At 34.5% G+C, this 15,919-nt stretch overlaps 6 protein-coding genes and 1 non-coding gene across 7 annotated transcripts; 2 read left to right on the top strand and 5 right to left on the bottom strand.

Moving 5' to 3' along the window:
• Positions 1-29: 29 nt before the first annotated feature.
• On the bottom strand, positions 30-1,173 carry RHIMIDRAFT_207537 (NAD(P)-binding protein; the record flags this gene model as incomplete). The annotated part of the gene is made up of 4 exons (XM_023606992.1): positions 30-249; positions 299-406; positions 455-969; positions 1,030-1,173. 4 exons carry the CDS (start codon positions 1,171-1,173, stop codon positions 30-32), a joined length of 987 nt encoding a protein of 328 aa, XP_023462470.1.
• Positions 1,174-2,041: 868 nt separating this feature from the next.
• On the top strand, positions 2,042-2,876 carry RHIMIDRAFT_69903 (Tctex-1). The gene is made up of 5 exons (XM_023615576.1): positions 2,042-2,078; positions 2,141-2,185; positions 2,238-2,370; positions 2,429-2,506; positions 2,566-2,876. The coding sequence occupies exons 1-5, from the start codon at positions 2,064-2,066 to the stop codon at positions 2,634-2,636; spliced, it is 342 nt and encodes a 113-aa protein (XP_023462469.1). The 5' UTR covers positions 2,042-2,063; the 3' UTR covers positions 2,637-2,876.
• On the bottom strand, positions 2,631-6,427 carry RHIMIDRAFT_247464 (putative Metalloprotease; the record flags this gene model as incomplete). The annotated part of the gene is made up of 15 exons (XM_023610412.1): positions 2,631-2,816; positions 2,873-3,501; positions 3,572-3,734; positions 3,782-4,164; positions 4,212-4,279; positions 4,335-4,607; positions 4,666-4,838; positions 4,894-5,184; positions 5,244-5,512; positions 5,567-5,717; positions 5,770-5,985; positions 6,042-6,078; positions 6,134-6,170; positions 6,222-6,260; positions 6,319-6,427. The coding sequence occupies 15 exons, from the start codon at positions 6,425-6,427 to the stop codon at positions 2,631-2,633; spliced, it is 3,024 nt and encodes a 1,007-aa protein (XP_023462468.1).
• Positions 6,428-10,802: 4,375 nt separating this feature from the next.
• RHIMIDRAFT_t57 lies at positions 10,803-10,876 on the bottom strand. Its single transcript has one exon. It is a non-coding gene; the product is annotated as a tRNA-Val (tRNA).
• Positions 10,877-10,983: 107 nt separating this feature from the next.
• Positions 10,984-12,839, bottom strand: RHIMIDRAFT_267686 (uncharacterized protein). The gene is made up of 3 exons (XM_023612014.1): positions 12,541-12,839; positions 12,332-12,485; positions 10,984-12,276 (listed from the first exon to the last, which is right to left on the bottom strand). Exons 1-3 carry the CDS (start codon positions 12,760-12,762, stop codon positions 11,165-11,167), a joined length of 1,488 nt encoding a protein of 495 aa, XP_023462467.1. The 5' UTR covers positions 12,763-12,839; the 3' UTR covers positions 10,984-11,164.
• A 1,121-nt stretch (positions 12,840-13,960) lies between these two features.
• Positions 13,961-14,858, top strand: RHIMIDRAFT_301422 (uncharacterized protein; the record flags this gene model as incomplete). The annotated part of the gene is made up of 5 exons (XM_023614366.1): positions 13,961-14,079; positions 14,138-14,148; positions 14,202-14,326; positions 14,388-14,458; positions 14,519-14,858. The coding sequence occupies 5 exons, from the start codon at positions 13,961-13,963 to the stop codon at positions 14,856-14,858; spliced, it is 666 nt and encodes a 221-aa protein (XP_023462466.1).
• A 48-nt stretch (positions 14,859-14,906) lies between these two features.
• RHIMIDRAFT_294862 (TATA-binding related factor) lies at positions 14,907-15,910 on the bottom strand (the record flags this gene model as incomplete). Its single annotated transcript, XM_023614129.1, has 4 exons — positions 15,666-15,910; positions 15,297-15,609; positions 15,163-15,246; positions 14,907-15,110 (listed from the first exon to the last, which is right to left on the bottom strand). The coding sequence occupies exons 1-4, from the start codon at positions 15,677-15,679 to the stop codon at positions 14,907-14,909; spliced, it is 615 nt and encodes a 204-aa protein (XP_023462465.1). The 5' UTR covers positions 15,680-15,910.
• Positions 15,911-15,919: the final 9 nt, after the last annotated feature.

Raw genomic sequence — 15,919 nt, 5'->3', positions numbered from 1 at the left:
GAAATTATAGAGCAACAGTTATTTATTATTTAAAGCTTACTTTCTTCATTACCAATCTTTGCAACAACTTTTGCATAAGATGAACGATCACCAATTGCTTTTAAACCTTGAGAAATTGTCTCGAGATTGTAGACCGTTTTGTAAAGAGCGGGCTTCAATTTACCAGATTCGAATAGTTCAAACAATGCTCTCCAAACTTCAGGAATACGTTCAGGCTCGTTTTTGGTATATGCTCCCCAGTGTAAACCACTAATAGATGTCTTAGTTTAATACTACGTATACAATGTCATCAACTTACACAGCAGAAATATTCTTTAATAGCAGACGGTTTGTAGGAATTTTTTCAATTGTGCCTTGTGCAAAACCAATAATAAGGATGCGGCCATTCCATGCAGTACATTTTGTGCTGATATAAATTAGACTTTTTTTTGTGTGTTCCTTTTGAATATTCTACCTAGTTTCTACTAAGCCGACTGGATCATAAACGACATCGGCACCATGTCCATTTGTAATTTTTTTGACTTGCTCGGGCCAGTCTTTGTCACGGTAGTTGATAGCATAGTCAGCGCCGAATTTCTTTGCAATTTCCAATTTTTCAGATGTACCAGCTGTTGCAATGACCTTGGCACCCAGCGCCTTGGCAATTTGCACAGCGGCGATACCTACACCACCAGCTGCTGCATGAACAAGACAGTATTCGCCAGCCTTCAAGTTGGCGCGTAAAACAAGAGCAGAGTAACTTGTGGGGTAGGTAATGTACAAGCCAGCAGCTTCTTCAAAGCTGAAATTCTTGGGCATAGGGAGGACATTGCTTGCAGAAACATTGACAACCTCAGCAAAAGAGTTACCTGAGCCAAATACACGATCGCCAGCCTTGAATTGAGGAACTGTTGATTTTAAGACAATACCAGCAAATTCACCACCAGGAACAAAAGGAAAAGGTGGCTTAATCTGATATTTGCCTTGAACCTACCAAAATATGTTTGTTAAACAAAAAAGGCAGTGCTTTAACCAGTTATGTCTTTCTACCATTAAAATATCGAAAAAGTTTAAACCTGTTGCTTTGACTTGAATTTGTAATTCACCCTTTTTAGGCTCAGGTGGGAGATCAACGTTCTTGACAACAAGTTCCTCGGGGCCCTTCAGCCACTTATCGACAATGATTGCTTTCATATTATTTAACTAAAAACAAAAAAGACAAGAAAGAAAAGAAGCTCTTAATTCATGTGAAGCATCTTAAATATAGAGTGATTTTAACCCCGCTCTTTGCTGCTGAGATAATCCGTTTTCACAAGCCTCTGGTGAAATCAAGGAACTGATTCCCCATATTCAATGGGAATAGCTTCAATTCAATCGCAAGTCTGTCGCGCGTCATTTCTTTGATTCGTTCTTCATGCGACTGCATATGAAAACCAGCAAGATTTACATATATCTTTTACGGATCAAAACTTTCATTTGTTCTAAAGTCCTAATCATTCAATGCTCCTGTTGTTCTTTGGAAGGTCAATGGCTTTGGGGCAAAAAGAAGAACATATTTTATAATGAAACCATGTGTCAATATTTCATCTTTACATATTCACCCTTAAAAATCCTTTCTTATTATTGCCAACCACAAAAGTCTTTCATTTACGAGCCAAATAAATCAAACTCTGCTCAAGCTCCCTATATTAGATTATTTGGAACGCAAATGCCATTTTGAATAAAAAGCTTCAGAGGGAGAATAGAGAGAGAAAAAGAAAATTGTGTTCTGGATTCCATTGGGTTTACTGATGTTGGTCTATTCTGTCCCGTGTAGCTCGTGCTTTCAATGTATTTCAGGGGAACCAAGTCTTCTATAGTCCAATAACATGATATTTTCTTAATGTAATCTTTCTCTATCTCGACTTGACAAAACTGTATTCTGAACTGCTTTGAGGCATCTTTTTAACTTTTGAATCTTTTACAGCAGTAATAAAAAAAAAAAACAATGCATGCGGAGTGTGAATATGCCGGTGAAGCCCTTCATAAAGCTAAAACTCAATTTGCACGTTTTCTCCCCTTTAGCACATTCAACTTAATCAGCTATGGAAAAGCCTCAAGTAAGAAATATACTTGGAATTAACAAAAGATACACATCTAATAACCATTCTCTATTAATAAGGAAAAACCGTTTACTACTGAAAACTTAACTACCGTAATTAAAGAGGTAAAGTAACACTGTTTTCTGATATATAAAGAAGAAGACGAACTTATTCAAGAAAAAAAAGATAGCAGAACAAACGATAGGAGATTCAGAATATGCACACTCAAAGGTGCCCGGCTGGAATAGTACCATCATAGATGGTTGTTTAAAAAAGTTGAAAGAAAAGAGTTCGAATCATAAGTATGTTGGTAAAGTATTCATCATTTTCTATAAAGTTCTTTTTTTCTCATTCATCAATCAAAATAGTAACCTGTATCGTGATGCAAAAGAAAGGCGCTGGGTTTTATGCTGGAACTTCAGTTTATTGGGATAATAATAACGACGGTAAAAACAAAAAGGCTTATATCTGTATACTTTTGAAGCTAACAATATACAATCATTAGTGAGTGCAAGTTACAGATATGAAAACAAGACATTGTATGCAGTTGTCAATGTATTTGTCTTGAGTCTATAAATTTAACTTTATATCATTTAAACCAATGGTCTTCATATTGAATCCCAAAGATTGAAATCCTTGCTGAATATCTGCTACTTTGGATGGTGAACTAACAGTGACAACATTGCTTGCATCTGGCTTAAACAAGTTCATAAAGTACTTGTTTAATACTCTTTGCAAATCATCCATAGTAACATTCTATAACATACCTATAAACATTTACTCTTTTTATGGCATATTATTGTTTTACTTACTTGAACAGCAGCCATCATATCATGGTTGTATGAAGCTGGCATTCCCATTAAGACTTGATATTCAAAAGACAAACGAGCTGCACGCTCCATGATCCCTTCTTCATAAACCAAACTATAAATGACTGCACTCCTAGCTCCATCTACTGCAGAAGGGTCAATGTCCATTCGACCATCACATAACTGTTCAATAACTAGTTTTGCTTGTTCAAATGCTTTGAAAGCGTCAGGGGAGTTATAGATTGTAAAGTAGATTGATCCTAATTCTATGTTGTTATAGACCTTGGTAGAGTATGCTAAACCCTTTCCTCGAATGAATTTCCAAAAAATTCCTTCCATTGAATCCAATAGCTCCATCAAAACAAGTGTAGGTGCAATATCAGGGTCATCAAATTTGCTAGGGCCCTTTGTAGAGTGATATGAATAGCTGCTTTCAATAGCAGGCAGACTCACAAGTAAGCCTTGGTTGCCGGGTGTCTTTCCTGCAAAAGACATAACATCCTTTGCGAGGGTGATTGGTGTTGGTGGCCCAATGACCTTCTTGGGAGCCAGCTTCTTAAACACAGACCTGGGATTCTCAAGCTTGAGCACATCAGAAATAACATGTATTCTTATATTTTCTGGTGCGCATACTACAGGTAAAAAAATATAAAAAAAAAAAAGGTTAAAAATTGATGTTTTTATCAATCCTATAGCACTTACAGGCTGCGCGGTATTCGTTCAATTCAGCCAAAACAGATTCAGGGTTTTTCTCTAAGCGATCAATCACATTCTGCAGAAATTCAGATTGATAAAGAATATTATATGATGCATATAATGACTTTTTAGGATCCAATTCGAGTGCTTTCATTGCACTATCAGTCATCTATTTGATTGTTGAATAAATGTACCATGTTGTTATAATTAACTTACACTGTAGCCATCTCTTTTAGCTTGAGGAATATCGCTTAGAATCTGCGTTGCCACAATCTTTATTCTCTCAGCAGTAAATCGAGTGTTCCATAAGATGTCCTTAAGCCACTGAACAATGTTCTCGAACTTTGATATTTTTCCTTTGAGCTTAATTGAGACCAATTCTTTAAATCTATAGTAGTTGGTGCCAAGGTCCGCCTTATAGAGAATTGTGTCCTCTTCCAAGCCCTTGACGACGTCCTCGTATGAAATAAGCTTTCCATCTTTTTCAATTGGAAGCGAAAAGATGGCCTGAAGGAAGAGTCGAGTGTACGGGAGTAAATGATCAGGTACAGAAGACCCGCAAATATAAGCTGAAAGACTAACGAATTGTGATTTCACATCTATTTGTGGTCAGCGATAATTGCAATATAAAAGTTATGATACTTACGATCGTATTGGATGAATAAAGGCACATCAGCTTCATTATCTTGATTTATATAATCCTGCACCTTGTTTCTACTGATATATACTATAAATTAACTGTTCAAGAGATGCTATTACTACTACTTACATGGAAGTCTCATTGTTTCTAGCTGTGACAACATCAATAAATCGAATAGATGACGTAGGTGGAATTTTGAAGCTTTCCAATAGCTCTCTGGGGATCTTTACATCATTTTTTGCTGTAGCCCCATCCAACCTTTTTTGAAGTTCTTTTAATTTTTCTGGACCAAGATCAGCACGTTGCTTTTCGACACGCTGGCTTTCTTCTTCGCTTTGCTGCTTTGCAAACTCTGCAGAGGGTTTTCCGTATAAAATTATATGAGGCGCATCAATGTACCATCTAGAAATTCAACGTTAATATTAGTTATTCTCAAAGCCAAAATAATTTGTTCTATTACTTTTTAAGGATGTTTAGCCAGTCCCTTGTCGAATACTTTGCAAGTGCGTTCAAATATTCTACATCTTTAACAGATTCTTTTAAGCTATCACCATCTGGAGAACCATATAGGAAATCAAATACGGCAACTGCAGCCGCCGTATCATGAGCATCAGTTTCAGCACTTTTCAGAAGCTACGCAAGTATTTTAGTCATTTGTTTATAAACGTCTGTACTTTGTCTCGCTTACCTGAAGTATTTCTTTCTCAATGACGGTTGCCATTCTCTTCATGTCAATATCTTCTTCTTCAACAAGACGATTCAAAGTTTTGAAGAACTCAACGGGCAATCTTTCCATTTCCTCAATTGGCACGCTTGATGCTGTAAAGGTTAAAGTGGACTTTAAATGATCCGAGATATAGAAATCAACATCTGTACAGAGAGGATCTTCTGTTTCAACAAATTCCTTTTGCAGTACGGATACAGAGGAGTCGGTAAGATAGACATTCAATACTTCCAATTCTTTTTGTGAAAGGAAATCCTATTTAGTTCTTGATAAGTTATGTATTCTGTACTACAAAACATTAATTTGACACTTACATTACACATAGGACCGTTCCATGCAATGAGTAATGTACCCATGGATTCATCTTCATCAGCAAAAAGTACTGTATCTTCGATATTCTTTTCTAGGTTAGGAAAATTACCGGTGCTTACCCATGGTCTTTGCATCTCTGGAAGTGGACCCTTCTTGATGATAGACTCCTCTACAGGCTCTAAAGCCTTCAATAACTCATCTTTATCAACTTTGCCTGTAATAATCAAGCAGAGATTATCAGGTCTGTAATAGGATTTATGGTACTGACGAACTGAATAAAGAGATAAGTAAAACACGCTTCCCATTTTCAAGACGATTCCCTTACTTTGATCTACAGATATTTCCCTTAATCGCTCCATCAATCCACCTGTTACCGATCTATATCCACACGTCTCGGGATACATTAGTTGTTGCATACGATGGTGAATTCTTTCATCTCCTGTACATTGGTAACCTTGCATTTCTGAATAAACAACCTAGTAACATATGAACATTGAATAAAAAAAGATGAAGAGAACTCTAACTTACACCAGCATTTTCTCCTTTTCCGTTAATGTGGTGCACTTCTGTATAAAATCCCGAGTCTGTCAAGGTGGGATACAAGATGTGATCCAAATAGATGGGTAAAAGATTTAAGAATCCTTTAGGACCAGCTGTTAATATTGTGTAGCAGGTGTGATCAACATCCGTCCATGCATTAGTGCCTTGAGCAAAGGCTCGGTTGGCAAGAGAATCAAGCACTCCCTTTGAAAATTATAGATGGTTAGTGTTTGAATATTCACCAAATAGGAGTGTATTACCTTATAAGGATATTGCTCGCTTCCTAAAAATATAAGGCTGTCAAAAGATGTCAATGTTAGTGTACGACTTTAAAGCAGTTTGACAAACGTACTGTTCCAAAGTATGTGGACATCCAAAGTCGTCAAAGGCTACAATAATAATATTAATAATAATATATAGAATACCCATACACTGCTTACCCTCAGTTGCAAGAGCAAAGTAGCCATTAACGATAGGTGCTAACGAAAAAGAAAGTAAAAGGTTAACAACTTGTCACTCATTAGCATGTCAACAAACCTTCGACATCTGCCAAAACCACTGTCAAGCCGGTTTTATCACTTTTAAGTTTGGTAAAAGTAACCCCAAAGTTTGTGGGTACTGTACAAATCTCTTTAAAACTGCTCATTAAAAGAAGTAAAGAAGAAAAAAATCGCGATTCTGCACTATGGGTTTTTGTCAATAAAGTTGTAAATTTAACTCAGACAAAGGCAGCATGTTGCTTTTGGTTTATGCAGGAAAAAAAATCTGAGTATTCTTCATTCTTTCAAGCCAGAAGGAAACGTCAGTCAAGTTATTTTTTATATACTTCACTCAATAAACAGGTCAATTTTTGCTCATAAAGAGTTCCTGATCTCTTATGTATCTCTATTTTAACCTCTTTCTCATAAAGCTATTTATTGATCTTACTAAGATCTGGTGGTCATTACTGACAAAAAATGCTATTAGATGAAGGTGCAAAAGCACTAAAGCTATTTGAGGAAATTCATTAGTGAGGGCCATTATTTTTTAACGTATACATGCTCTTAAGATTCTTTATGGACCCATGTGTCGAATATCTACTTTTATATCGAAGAAGATTATATGCCCTTTGACGTAATATAATCAATATATATTTCGCATACAAGTCAAGATATTATTTCTAAACCCATAACACTTATTCATGACCACTGTAGTATGTAGTAGTTGATAACGCGTTATATCTAATATGCAGTTGGTTAACAGCATTTATACATGTATATAAAGATTAATTCCCTTTTTGCCATGAATCTCTTTCATTTCTCTGTTCATAAATGACTATAAAAGGCCTTTTTCCATCTTGTCGTATTCTTATGTTTTAGAGGTAAAGCAATTATTCATCGATAATATCACATTGTAAACGGGTAGTCGCGTTCAGAAGGAGAATAGTAGTTTATGTATCGCTTATGAAGCCTGTTGATCCAAAAGGCAAGAAGATTCTGTTGTTAGTAGTATGAGAAAGCGACAACTTGAAGACGCATCAAATATCACAAATGCTATTGTTTCAAATATGGAGTATATTATAAAAAAAAAGATTGTTTCTATATCTTTGCAATGTATCAAAAATTGACACTTATATATACATTTATAGTCATATGCTACAAGCTTTTCCACGAATACAAATACGGTTCAAACAGAGGACTCATACACTCTTTATAGTAGCAAAGATGAAGCACAAGATGTTATAAATGTTATGTTATGGTTTATAAGACACAAGACAAAGACAAAAGAAGTACTCTTTGAGACTAATCTTTATTCTGAGATAAAGACAGAAGGAACATACAAATAAATTAATGATCTATTATTTATAGTTGGTATCAAATGACTGGTAAGCCGCTATTCTAAGCGTAAATTATAATTACTGAAGATATGATTGACTAACGGTTCCTGAGTTCATAAAGCTTTTAATTCGTTTCTGACACTGATCTTATTGTTCATTTCATGATCTGGGTTATGATACTTCTTTTACTGTGAGAAGGATCATCTTTTAAAGAAGTATATCCTTTTATATAAAGAAGTAATGATTCATATTCAAAGGAGAGATTCTATTTAATTTGACTTATCACTAAAAGTGTGTACATGTAATCTTATAATGTATGAATTCACTCTATTCATACTGATTACAATCGTTTATCACAATATCAGTCATAAGCAGACCTTGTTCTACGACAATAAACATTATAAAACATGTTGATAGAAGGTAAGAATCAAAGAAGAAATACATACGTTTGCTATTTCATTTGATTGATCGTACTGTATCGTAGTTATGGCAGCCTTAATGTATTGTTTATAGACAATCCTGATGTTTTGGAAATTATGTCTAAACATATCAACCGTATCAAACTCTTGACTGTCCCTCCAATAGTTAAAAAGATTGAAGCTTACAGAAATCTTTTACGTTTGATCAACAACTCTAATGGCACAGCAACGAATATTAATTGTTGTATTCAGCTTTAGCTGTAATTTAAAATAAGGCAGTTAAGTCGATGATTTGCAAATTAGATTCTTCATTAAAAAGAGCTGAATGCTATTAAAATATGATGTGTGTAGGCTTTACTTGAGCAGAGAATTTTATGACTGCTATTTATATTCATTGTTACCCAGTTTGATTATGGTTCTTTTTCTTCTTCTTACTACTCTAAGTTATTCTTATCAGTTGCAATAGAGGAATGTAAAGCAGAATGTATACTATACTGTGAGGGTAAATGAACTACGAGTCCCAAAATTGGGACACAAACAGCTGCAATTAGTAAAACAGCCAATGATATGAAGTAATTCCTTTTTCCACTTACAAAGTAATAAATATTTATTGTTATGTTTGTTAAGCAATCAGTACAAGCTAATAAATTATCAAAGACGACTTACCTTTCAAAAAGTATTACTGTTGTAAATTTTGGTTTTGTGTATAGATTGGTTTATAGTTTGGGTTGATTTAGTTAATTTAAAGGGCTGTTGATTGTATATGTTGTTGAATATGTTGATAATATGTCGTTATGTGACCACCAGATCTTTTTGTAAGATCAGATAAGATTGCAAGATAATAATTTCTTGCGATAAACTTGTAGAGATATACAATGAAGTTTTAATTGCTTCAAGGGACTTATATTTACTTGAGATAATAGTATCAGAGGTTTACTTTGGGCACAGAATATGGTTTATTGATAAAAGTTAAGTAAGTAAAGTAAAATAAAAAAAGTAAAGTGAACAAGGGGAATAACCAAAGGTTATTTATACTGTTTCTATGTGGCGATTTGAGTTTCATTTGATGAATCGAAGTTCATTTGATGAGTTGAAGTTCATTTGGTGTATTTCCATTTTCGGTAATTGGCATAACAAAAGATATTTGAGCTTTTTCCTTACAATAAATCTTCCAAAGAAAGGATTTATAAGAGAGGTGAAAGAATATAAGGCTAGAGGGGTAGTTTTATTCAAATATTCAATGTCTTGTCCAAGAAGGACGCAACGAGCAAGAGTATTTATACTGTAAGATTGCATATTTAGGTACAGTCAGTCATGACTGACGGAGTACTAATGCTCCCTAGGTGGTGCAAAAGTACCAAATCTATTGTAATTTTTCTTCTTTTGTTAGAGTGAGTTGAGTAGACTTGTTATAAGTCAAAGGTTTGAATAAAGTTTGCGTTTAAGCAGAGGTTTGTATAGTATAGTGACCACTAGATCTTATTAAAGATCAATTGTTAGGCTCGTAAAGGTGTGATGATAAAAGAATAAGAACAGGAACTTTTATAACAAAAGTTAAGACCTGTTTATTGTATGAATATAAAATAAAGAGAAAAGGTGATTGATTCAATTAATTAATGAATGAATTCTTCTGGCAAGGGGGGGCAAGGACTAAGGCTATTTATATGTTTTTGAGAGGACATCAGGACTACGTTTTGTATTGTAACTTGTAAGTCTGTGAGTTTATGAGTTTTACCAGTTGAGATATAAGAGAAATTTCGTATAAAGTAAGTCTTATTTGACTTGGTAGAATGTTAAGATATGAAAAGGTTTAAAAGTAAATTAAAGTTTGGTTCGAGTTAGTGACCACCAGATCTAAATGCTAGATCAAAATAAGTAAAGTAAAGAAAAATAAAAGGGAAGTTTATAAGAAAAGGAAAGGTATAAAAGGGAGTTTTGATTCAAGAGACTTGAGGATTTATTTCGTTGTGTTCCTTTTTTTTTTTTTGTTTAAAGAATACCAAGGGTATTTATATAAAAATAAGCTTCCATAATAAGACTATCAAGATCAATGACCTTGGAGTTGAAGAGGAAGCATTTGGACGAATTAAAGTTCCGAAAAAGGAAATTGTGCTTCAGTATCGATATTTTCAAAAATATGAAAATTTCGTATTGATCTTGTAGTACTCTATTACCAAACTCGTCTAATATGTTGTAAATGTGGGTTCTGTTATGGCTTAAAATTATGTTGTTTGATAAGTTTGTACTTGATAGTTATAGTTTCTTGATAGTAATGTAGCCTTGTAATAAGGTATTTGATGATAATTGGTTTGATAAGTGACCACCAGATCTTGTATAGATCAAATAAAGATAGCAATAAGGTTTGCTTGATAAAATAGGGTTACAATGAAGTATAATGTGACTTCAAAGGACTTTTATGAATGAATAAAGAGTTATATAAGAGGTACGATAAGAATTTATTGTAAGAATAAAAGTGATAATAAAAGTAAATGTGATGCTAAAAGTGTAGGTTTGTTGCTGTAGAGGATAATGTTATTTATACTATATTATTTTTTTGTTGGTTTCCTATTTGGGATGACTTCGTCCTCTGACAACTTGGTCCTTCAACAATGTCGTCCTCTGAAACAAATTCCCAAAAATAGTAGTTACAATGTCACACTGTTACATCAGTATTTATACTAAAATAATTTAAAATTCATTTGTTTGAACTTCACTATTGTTAATTGCATTAAGCTCTGCCTCGTTTAACTCCGCCTGTGTAACGTCCGGCTTAGCGCGTAAAAAAGTGCCCGACGTCGGGTTCGAACCGACGACCTCTGTCGTGTGAAGACAGTATGATAAACCGCTACATCAGTCGGGCTTACAATTTTTTGGTAGAAGTCGAATATATTTGATGGTTATTTGTCCGGTTCGGATTGTATACGTCATCCATTTTTTTGCCGGATCTGTTTTAGTTTTCCGGTAGCAGTGTAACTTTCTATCCATCCATCTATTTCTTCCTCTTCTAATTCTCACATCCCAATACCGAAATGTCATGCAACAAATTAATTTTTTGGTGAAATGCATTTATGAACAATTGTGAATTTTAATATGTACATAATTATAAGCTCATTTTTCAAAGCTTTCTAATGTATAAGATGGGAGTAAATTACTTTTGCCTTGAATCAAATGACCATAAACGTACAAAAGAATCCTTGTCATCCTTGGCGAATGCAGCAATTCTATCTTCGTCAAAGCATAGTGTCCTTATACGTAAAGCTGGAAGATCTTGCAAGAAGGATTGGTTTTTGTTTGTATAAATTGTTACAGCTGTATCATCTTTTAATAGGTTCCAAATCTTAATTCCTGATCTGTCAGCACTGACCAACTTTTCTTTTTGTAAAGCCAAAGCTTCTACTCTAAACGTGTGGCCATACAATATTTTTTCAAAACGAATATCCAATCCTCTGTTTTTGGTAATAATATATTTCTTGATGGTATTGTTGGGATGGGCTGTGATTAAGTAAGGTGGAGAGTATGCCATAGCCGTAACTAAGCTGCTGTCGTTTGAGTCATTAGTATTTTGCTGTAAGTAATAGCTCATGCTGGAAGAAAAGAAAAACGGCTCAGATTCTAGAGCAGAAGCATGTCGGGAGGAGACAATAGTTGTAGAAGATAAAATGACTTCTTGTAAACCAACAGATGTGGCATGGTTTCCGATTGCCAAGCTAAAACATATGGTGGCTACCCATAAAGGCTGATTATGCGTTTGCTTGTGAATGTCAATGTGTACTGAGCTCCAATCGACAGGACTTTGTAGTCGATGAATAGGTCGAACTGTGTTTGTTTCATCGATATAAAATGCAGATAGTTTCATATTCTTTGTACATAGCAGAACAATAGGAAAGTCCATTCCTATGGATATCACACTGTCATCCTTATCTGTTTGAGGGTTATGATTTGTTATTTCATTAATGGATAGACTTCCCAAGTTGGCTTTGATTTCCCATAGAACAAAGCCTCCATTTGCATAACCCCCGAGCAAGTGAAGTGGGTTACCATCAATTAATCTAATAAATGTTATTTTAGAATTCGCAAGTCTAGCCGATTCAATGCGACACAATAATCTGGATTCGTCCTTGATGTACTTCCAAACGTCTATTTTACACTTGTCTGCTGAAACTACAAACATGATATCTTTTGTCATTTGAAACAACTGTTGACTGTTAGGATAGCTTTCTGTGTCATTTCCTATAGTAATGTCATTCACATAACAGTTTCCTAACAACAAAAGTAATTAGCCTAGAGTGTAATTTATTAAATCTTGCATTAATACCATGTAACCAATTTTGATGAACTCTATACTTTGTCTTCCAGCTCCCTCCATAGCGTGTTGCTGAGGTTCTCCTTTTATTATTACTTCTGGCAATATGATTCTGATCGTTCGTCTCAGACTCACAAAAACGATTATAGAATAAAGGTTTCCAAAGCTACAAGAAATATATTTAGTAATTTACTGAATTGTATTCCATCAACTTTTCTTACCGTTTCATCGTTTGCTAATTTTGCCCAATGTGTACTGACAGCTGCGCATTGCAGTAAATCTGCTGAGGATAAGTAACTGAATACTTTAAGCGCCAGTTCCTTCGAAAACGAAGAGATAACAAAGTCTATACGTTTCTCTTTTTGAGTAGGCTCTGCTGAACGTTTTTGACGTTTCCGGACAGGTTGAAGATTCATAAGGAAGAGTATTAAAAGATAAGTCATAGCGTTATCTTTTTTCCTTTCTCCAAAGAATTCGGGCCAATCAAAGCTCTCTTTCTGAGAAAGGACTTGCTCACATTGCATAAATGATTCTTTATGTTTGCTTAAAAGGCATGTTTTACGCTCTGCCAACACCTAACGAGACAAAAACTTTAAGGAAAAATATGGACGTTATTTTAGCAAGTGCATGCTTGTTCTAAAGTGTTCAGATATAGACCATACGTTTTATGCAAGTAATACAAGTATGGGCCGAGGTTATGAAGTTCAAAAAAAATAAGATGAATCAGAGTAAACAATTCTGCATTCTACTTTTAAGCAGCTAACTTTATATTTACCAAAATGACAAGCAGCTGCCAATAGTAGCAAAAGATGTAAATACATTAATTAACTATTGCAGAACAAGTCAGTTACAAGCGTAGAATAACACAAACCGGATTATCCATGAGTAAATCATGAATATTTAATGTCTTGAAATATTTTTATGTGATAAACATGATCAGATAACAGTGTGATATGTTTACTGCATGTTCTCAGAATATCGTGCATAAATGTATTCTTTACATTGAGTCAACTATACATGTGTATATAAAATTGTACATTAAAGAGTTTAAGGAATGTGCCAAAGGTGCTTTTTTTTCGCTTGCACAGATATCCCTGAGTTATAGGTTGATGATCTCTTCAAGTTTTCCTAGAATTCTTAGTGAGTCTATAATTAATTTAGTTAAACAGGCCAAATATTTGTTATCATTTTACTATTACTTTGCTAGCTACTTATTTACACTTACGTATAAATGTTCATTTTCTATATTTCTGCTATTTAAATTCATCTAAAACACAGCTATTGACACGTTTTAGTCTTCGTTACAGAAAATATAAGGTGTAATGTTACACCTATTCATATCCAGCACTGACCTTATTTTCTATAACAATGAGATATAAATGTATATGTACGTTCTTGAATACAAATAGAACTTAGATGCCAGAGATTAGAAAATGAAGTAAAGAAAAGATGAAAAGTAAAGGTTAATTATTTAAAAATACCATATCCGTGTACGGACAATAAAAGGGCCAAGTTAAAAAAAGATTTTCAGGCACCTTTTGAAAAAAGATTATCCATTACGCGCCCAAACAATAAAAGTAAGTATAAAAAGTTTGCGGAATATATTTTTTATTACTTCTTTTTTCTTCTTTGATATAAAACATGAGATTTACTACTCTTAAGATTTTCTTGGCATTGTTTACAGCTGTTGTGTCCGCTCAATCCTCACCTTTTTATATTACTAATCCTATCCAAGGCTCAAGTTTTAAGGCTGGTTCTATGTAAGAAAGCAAGGGTTGTGTCATTCATATACACGCTAACTGTCTTGCGTACATATAGTGCTACGATTAGTAAGTTATTGTCTACTGCTTATTTTCATAAAGGAAGCTAATATTTTACTTAGCTTGGTTGAATGGTACACCTGGTAATGCCACCGTTTATGTGTTGACTGGTAATAATCCTACCTCCATGACAATCACTGGAATTAAATTTACTATCAATGGTCAAGATGGCAAGTACAACTGGAAGGTAAAGGAATCGTGTCAGATAGCCTTAAATGGAGAGTAATACTAAATTATTTCTTTATTAGGTGCCTACTGATTTACCTCAAAATGCTACATATTCATTAATGATTTCTTATCCCACAGAAAATGGTAACACGTAAGTAAATCATCATTCAATTCTGCTATCACAGTTTTCCCTTATTTCCTTTGAATTTAGTGCAACCGCGTACTCTAGCTCTTTTACTGTTACTAGCTCAGCTGGATCTGCAGCTTCTCAATTGCCCGCTAGCTCTGCCGTTTCTAATGCATCTAGTGTTATAGTATCATCTACAGCAATTTCTTCTTCTGCCTCTTCTACAACTATCGTCCTTACCGCTTTTTCTTCTTCTATTCCTAATACCTCAGCCAGTGCTACTGGTGCTAGCTCTAGTGCTGCTATTACTCAACCCGCTACTACTACACCTCGTCCCAGTAGTGATACTATATCAAGACATAAGGCATCATTTACTATCATTAGCTGTATGATCGCTTTAATTGCTTATGTTCTCTACATGTAAAAAACTAGTATTTATTTTGAAAGGGGGTATTAAAAATGCTATAATAAATTAGATCAAGCCATCGTTTCTGAAAAGCATAATGTATTGATAACTTGTATGAGCAATCGTAAATTCATAGTTGCTTAAACCAACAGCCTCATAGTTGTATTCGTATTCACATGACAATTGTGCTGTTGGAGGTACAATGGATTGAACAAACTCTTGAAAGATACTACTGGCGTTATTTGGCGTTGAACACGGATGGTAGTCAATCTAATAATGTCTATTGAGTTTATCATGAAGGTCTTTGTTTAATAAAGTCTACCTCTAATAGTAATCCTTTGTATGTTGATCCTAGCAAGATATTGGCTACTCTTAATGTAAAATCACCAATTTCATAACTAGTGCCCTACTCAAGACGTAAGCTATACATACACGATGAATTTGCTGTTAGAGTACCTCTATAGTAACGTTCTGCCTCAACTGCCAGAGATTCTTGAGACGTGAAAGGATAATTTCCATTTCTTTTCCTGCTTCAACAACTACACTTCCGTCCACCATACAATAGACATTCCCAGGTTGCTGACCAAGCGAGACTTGATAAAGCAGTTTACTATCCTTTAGTGAAACTGTCTTGTTGTTGTTGATATCACGAAATACTTTGAAGGAAAGTGACCAAGGTCCAGTATTTTTGCCTTGCAAGGACTTGGTGACATGTTCAGCGATAAATGTAAAATCGCGCATGCCTGTTGCATTCTTCCAGCGAACAAGACTTTAAAGAAAGGAATGAGCATAATATAAGCAGTTAATTTCCTGTTGCTTTGTTACCAGGTGATGCCCATGTTGAAAAGGATGTAAAGAAAAAGCAGGCAAGTTAGATACTATGAGGTGTAGCCTATGTGGCTTAGCGATATGCGTAAACTGCAAAGGGAAATATATCAAAAGAGATGGCCTTTCAGTATTATAAGTTGTAGTTAAAAGCTTGTCTAATAAAAAAGCAATATCGAGCAAAGATAAAGATGCCAAACTCGATAAAATGCAGATATATTCTTTTCAATTCGATAGAGAATTTGTTGATACGA

This window comes from Rhizopus microsporus, assembly GCF_002708625.1.
Source record: "Rhizopus microsporus ATCC 52813 unplaced genomic scaffold scaffold_21, whole genome shotgun sequence".
In the NCBI taxonomy this organism is placed as follows: domain Eukaryota; kingdom Fungi; phylum Mucoromycota; class Mucoromycetes; order Mucorales; family Rhizopodaceae; genus Rhizopus; species Rhizopus microsporus.
Note: the sequence above shows the minus strand (reverse complement) of the source record. Positions and strands in the feature narration are given on the sequence as shown.